Below are 5,794 nucleotides of genomic sequence, written 5' to 3'. Positions count from 1 at the left end.
ATATTTATTTATAGGTGATAAGTCTGGTACAATGACAGTTGATACTGCACTTGACCTGCTGCAAGCAGCGGCTGCTGAGATTGAAGAAGAATCGGAGGTAAAAAATTTTCACTCGCTTGCTCAGTAAAATTATCCAACTTTTTTTTTGATCCTTTTAATGTATAGGGGATAGCGCAGAAATTTCTAGCCGGTGACATTGAAGTAGACGAGTTCTTGGACCAGTTCTTGTCTCGAAGAAAATTAATGCATTTACGTAAAGTAAAGGTAGATAAACTACGAGAGATAATAAGGAAAGGACATTCGAACAGCACTCCTGGTTATCCTCCAATCGCTTCGAATTTCCCTGGACTAGCATCCTCCATACCATATCCAACTGGACCAGTAGCTATGCCGATGCCATTGCCGGGATTACCAGTTTATAGACCATATTAATGTGAAAAGTTATGTCATGTATTTATTGATTTTATTGTTTTTATTGATTTTCCACTTACATTTCCTTGATCACAAGATATCCGATACTCTTTGCACATTATGTCTTTTGCATATTAATTTTTCATTACTTTTATATTGACATGTTGTAAAAGAGCTGATTATTATATTTATCTAAATCCTTCGTTATTTAGCTATTGATAATAGACAATGTTTTAGCATGCTAATATTTCTAAAATATTGTCTATGCTCCATTTGTGAAATCTCTAAAAGTTTCTGTTTGAATATGCATATTTGAATGCATTAATTGCATGCTATTAAACAATTTCTATTACAGTACATAGCACATTTCTTAACTATAATATCTTGTCATTCTTCATCATGATCTATTTAATGTTGTCCTTATTTTAATAACAATAAGTGGGCATAAAAATAAACTTTGTACATTCATTATAAAAAATTTACATTAATTAAATAAATAAACATACTAATTTCATTTATCTTTACTTTCTGTGTTACGTTTTTGAGATATTGGAACATCGAATTTTTCTCGAAAACTTACAGCAATCAATGTTAGAGTCAATAAAAACAAGGCAAATTCTATATATGGAGGAATCTTCCTTGAACGAATATTTATTTCTTCCATTATTTTGGTGTTCTCATATGCCTGTTTCCTGATGCGTGCTGCGTGCATTTGCTTTCCATAATGTGCATGCGTCCACGCGTCAAAATTATAAATTTTTGACGATCCTGAATAAACTTTGTCCTTATAATTGGAAATGGGCTCCTGAGTGGTAGTCGATACTGATTGTCGATATACCATTGTATTTCGATCATAAATTTTACGCTGGTCATGATTGCTGAGCACTTCATAAGCTTCCGAGATATCCTGAAACTTTTGTTTGGCATATTCGCTTTTATTCTTGTCAGGATGATATTGCAGAGTTAGCTTGTAATATGCCGATTTTATTTCATTTTGAGTGGCACGTGGCGTGATATTTAATGTGTCATAATGATTCTTCGACCTAGTGTGTTGTTTCGTCGAATAAAGTCGCGCTAATTGTGACTTTGTGAAATGCAACATATTAAATTTAAATGAAGATTGCATATTAAGCCTATATGCATATTAAAGATCAGATGTAAAACATACAGTTTATCAGTATCGACATAAATGTCATTCTACAAATACAATTCTTTTCTTTTTAAAATATTTATTATTTTTCCTGTTATTAGAGATTAATTTGAAACTTGCGGCCGCTACTTGCAGTCTGCTGCACATAAAATTTTTCTGAAAGGATACATGTCAATGAAAAAAATTTCATTCTTAGAAGAAAGTAATCGTCGCCAGATTGCATATGGCACTATTTTACAATCAGATAATAACATCTCTCAGTTCGATCACAGGTCACTATGTTACAATTGTGTTAATAACTTACTATTTTGGATCCTACAATTCATGCTGAGGTTATGTAAGACTCATCTTGACGCATTTTAAAGGTTAGAAACACCAATCAGTGTTACCAGAGATCAAAAAATTAGCTCCCTATCAAAATAATAAAAATCCCTACATTTCCCAACAGAATTTTTTAATCCCTACAGTAAACTTGGATCATGGTGTAATAGCTCCTATATTCTGTAACTATTTTATAGTAACTGTTTTACGTCTACCGACAGTTGATGTCATTGCACAGCTTTTTCACCATATAAAATATCTGTGAAACGATACCGCAACTGTCGGCGTGCAAAAACAATTACGGAATCACGTCCCTGCACACAGAGCTGTGTTTGGATTCCTACCCAGGTGCTCCTCAAAATGTCATGGTATCTTGTTTAATGTTCAGTAAACAACTAGAAGTTTATTTTTTGTTTTTGCACTAAACTGCTTTAGAATTCTCTTTCTCGCTTTCAACAGATATCAAATATATATCTATCTCACTTTAAATTCTAATAGTGTACACTCACACAAATTCAGCCTGAAAACAGACAGAAAATAGCCTTAAGGATGATATAACATCTCAGGTGGGAATCTAAATGCAGCCCAGAACGCGACAAAAGTTGCCACGCGGCGAAAGTTGGTGCGATAGCCAATCAACGTCTCGCTTGCTCGGAAGTAATATGGCTTTTGCACACTGGACGCGAAAACGTTTGCCGCGCGGCAAAATATGATGCGATAGTCAATAAGCTTACAGCTCCTAAAACCGGTTCTACATTAGTTGCAAGCTGATCGCAAATTTGTTACGACAGTCAATATGAAACGTTGATTTCAAAAAATGCAAATTGGCTTGCAACTAATGTAGAACCGGCTTAATGTTCATTGGTTACCGCGTGTCAATTTGCCGCTCGGCAAGCATTATCGCGTCCAGTGTGCAATAGGCAATAGATATATAGGGTGCTTTCTATTTGATGACAAATTGACACAAATCGACACAAATGTCGTTCTATCTTTATTATCTCTGAATGTCAAGAAGGATAGAGCAACGCTTGTGTCGACTTTTGTTATCAAATGGAAATCACCTCAATTTCACGTGACAAAAGTTGAATTCAATCCAACTTTTGCCGTGCGGCAGAAGTAATATTACATTATTTTTAGAAGTTTTGCACGTGAAGCCGACTTAAGAACTTAGAATTATTGATTAGTACGATAATTTCCGCCGTATTATTGGTATTTTTCTTTTAGAAAATCCAATCAATATTTTAGATCTGAAAGAATATATCAATAGCAGCTTAACTATTGAGTTCACTAAACGCAGCCATTTCTCTCTGCTCAACACTGGCCTAATTTCCACCGAGGGTTTAATCTGGATCAGAATATAAGAATCAATCAATTACAATCGAGTATTCCCCTGTTACAGTCAAACGACAGTCCTGTTACAGACAACAACAGGGGAATATTCGACTGTAATTGGTTGGTTTTTACATTTTGATTCAGATTAAACTCTCGGTAGAAACTAGGCCACTAGGCTGATAGCGTTTTTGACCGGGTTTGCACCAACTTGAATTAGAAAATACTTTGCTATTGATTGACGCTCTACCAATAGAAGAGTACGAATCATTACTTCAATCTAGGTTAGTGCAAATTCGATCGGGCCGGAAACGCTATGACATTGGATGCGTTCAAACCAAATAAAATGGCCTGTTCACCGAGCGATTAAATGTGATTGGTTGGGTTTATTTTAAGGAACAACCAATTATATTCATTTGCTTGACGAGCAGGTAACCACTTTGCCGACTTCAACACGCCCATTTTTTTCTAGAGAGTGTAAGCGCCGTGAGCGGTGGATTCAGGATTCGGGTGGATTGGAGACTGGAGTGGAGGAGTGGATGTAGCTGTGAGCTGTGAACAGCTCAGGGCAGAGCTGGGCAGAGTTGTGGGTGATTGGTGGCGTGGACGGCGTGGTATAGTTTTTCGTGTGGGTGTCGCATTCCAGGCTTTCCTCCTTAATCTTGAAGCAAACTTGCAGTAACTATATAAATAATCGCTTGGGATTCAAGGTAGACGACGGTTGCGATGCTCACACGTGACGCGTAAAGACCTTTTACGTAAAGACCTTTTACGAGCGAAACGGATGTTCGTTATAGATACGTTATACGAACTACATTTTGCTCGAAAGCTCGACGACCGGGTGGCAGCGACGACGATTACGACAACGACGACGTTGGACAACGGCGACTCGCCGGTCCACACCCGACGATCGATCTGACTGATTTTTGCGATCCGGTCACCGAAAACTTCCATCATTCCGTCAATAACCGTGTGCCGACCCGCAGGGTGGCGATCGTCCGATAAGGTATGTATCCGTTGAAGCAGCCTGGAGCAGCCTCTTGCAGAATCTTTGCTGTATCATCATCGGGGTAGCGAAGAGGGCAAGGGAAAGAATAATCATCATATGGATGGTCACGTGGAAATCTTTATTTGCGGACGATGACGCATAGATTTCTTGTCTCGCTTTCTTCGCGCTTTCCTCTTATCGGGAAGGGACCCTTACGATAATTGCGTAATGATACGCAGGTCGAGCCCTGTTGAAATCGGTCGATTTCTGTTTACTTGGATCGTTCAGTTCAAAGTTTACTGATTAACTGATGTTTTGCGAAGTTAATTGACACTTCCCTGGTTGTTCTCGTAATCACTTTAATTATGTCTCACTTTGGAGGGAAGAATGCTGCTCTTATTGTTTCTGTACTCTTTCATCTACATATATCACTTGATAATACATATATTGATGTATTATCAAGTGATATATGTGTTTATACATAATATATAATATTATCAATGTTTGTATATATTATATTTCCTGAAGTATCATTAAAGTAAAATTGAATGTTATGATTACTTGTTGAAACATATTGAGATAAAAGTTTTATAAGTGTTGTACTTTATACTTTCATAAAAAATTAAAACTATTATTTTTTTTAATGGAAAACTAAACTATTATTTTTGAATGATTATTTTTGAACAGATTGCTTTAGAATTTGTTATATTTAAAACATTTTTAAAAAAATATGCTTTATATTTAAAATCTATTTAAAATTTATATGTAATAAAAATCATATATTATTTACATATAATCATTCAAAAGTCTGGATATTTCTATTACAGAATTCTATAATATAACAAATGCAAGAATTTAGTAATCTCTTAAATCATTGATTGAAATAAGAAATATATGTGAAAACTTAATACATTTGTTAAATGTTATTTAAGAAAAATATTGATGAACACAGAAACAAATATACATATAGAGATCACAGGTATGTCAAAGTTTACAAGAAATGCTTGACTAATACTGTCTTGCTTCTTCAATTAAATAAGAGGATGAGATTTCTTGCAATATCGAGGATAACTTCATTTTAACACTTTTTTTACAATGCGTTGTTTAAGGTTTTTGTATTTGTATTTATAATTTTGCTTATCACAGCTTAGATATATTCAATTGAATTCGAATCCAGTGATTGAAGAGGGGAATGCAATGATAAGCTGTATCGTAAAGAAACCGTTCTTTAACAACGCAAGCGATCGCTCATTATTTTACTAAAGCTTATTCAAAGTTTATTTTAAATTGAGATTTTAGAATGAAATTTGTATTTATAATTTAAAAAGTATTTTTTAACTAATGTGATGTTAGATGTATATTTTTGTGAGGATACTTTTATTTTATTTTTATTTTTATTTTTCTTGAAAATATGCTGTTTTTGTGAAAAAAATTTAGGAGAATTTAATGTTTTTATGAAAATATAAACAATCCTATAATCATTTACATTTTGTGATTCTTTTTGAATTTATATGTAATTTTGGAATATGTGTATTTATGTAAGCAATTTTGTAAACAATAATGTTTCAAAGTATTAAATTTTTTTTAGTTTACAC

General features: G+C 34.3%; 3 protein-coding genes across 4 annotated transcripts in view; 2 read left to right on the top strand and 1 right to left on the bottom strand.

Moving 5' to 3' along the window:
* The window catches only part of LOC108684252 (vacuolar protein sorting-associated protein 37B), a 1,357-nt gene extending 906 nt beyond the window's left edge, over window positions 1-451 (top strand). The window contains exons 3-4 of the mRNA XM_018188479.1: window positions 15-97; window positions 166-451. Coding sequence (XP_018043968.1) covers window positions 15-97; window positions 166-432 — 350 coding nt within the window. The 3' untranslated portion in view covers window positions 433-451. The remainder of the gene's footprint in view (window positions 1-14; window positions 98-165) is intronic.
* Window positions 452-453: 2 nt separating this feature from the next.
* Window positions 454-1,620, bottom strand: LOC108684253 (chaperone protein DnaJ-like). Its single transcript, XM_018188480.1, has one exon. It carries the CDS (start codon window positions 1,535-1,537, stop codon window positions 923-925), a length of 615 nt encoding a protein of 204 aa, XP_018043969.1. The 5' UTR covers window positions 1,538-1,620; the 3' UTR covers window positions 454-922.
* Window positions 1,621-3,697: 2,077 nt separating this feature from the next.
* The window catches only part of LOC108684257 (ornithine decarboxylase 1-like), a 6,382-nt gene continuing 4,285 nt past the window's right edge, over window positions 3,698-5,794 (top strand). The window contains exons 1-2 of one of the 2 annotated variants that reach the window (XM_018188487.1): window positions 3,698-3,825; window positions 4,009-4,217. The gene's annotated coding sequence lies outside the window, so the exon portion shown is untranslated. Of the gene's footprint in view, window positions 3,922-4,008; window positions 4,218-5,794 lie in introns of both variants that reach the window. The other variant, XM_018188486.1, reaches the window with a different exon arrangement.

Source organism: Atta colombica, unplaced genomic scaffold, assembly GCF_001594045.1.
Source record: "Atta colombica isolate Treedump-2 unplaced genomic scaffold, Acol1.0 scaffold13, whole genome shotgun sequence".
NCBI classification, from domain to species: domain Eukaryota; kingdom Metazoa; phylum Arthropoda; class Insecta; order Hymenoptera; family Formicidae; genus Atta; species Atta colombica.
The sequence above is the reverse complement of the archived record's forward strand: the minus strand, read 5'-3'. Positions and strand labels throughout refer to the sequence as shown.

What these genes read in the sequence shown, in the direction of transcription:
- LOC108684253 (XM_018188480.1), bottom strand. Translation starts at nt 1,537, where the DNA reads ATGCAATCTTCATTTAAATTTAATATGTTGCATTTCACAAAGTCACAA.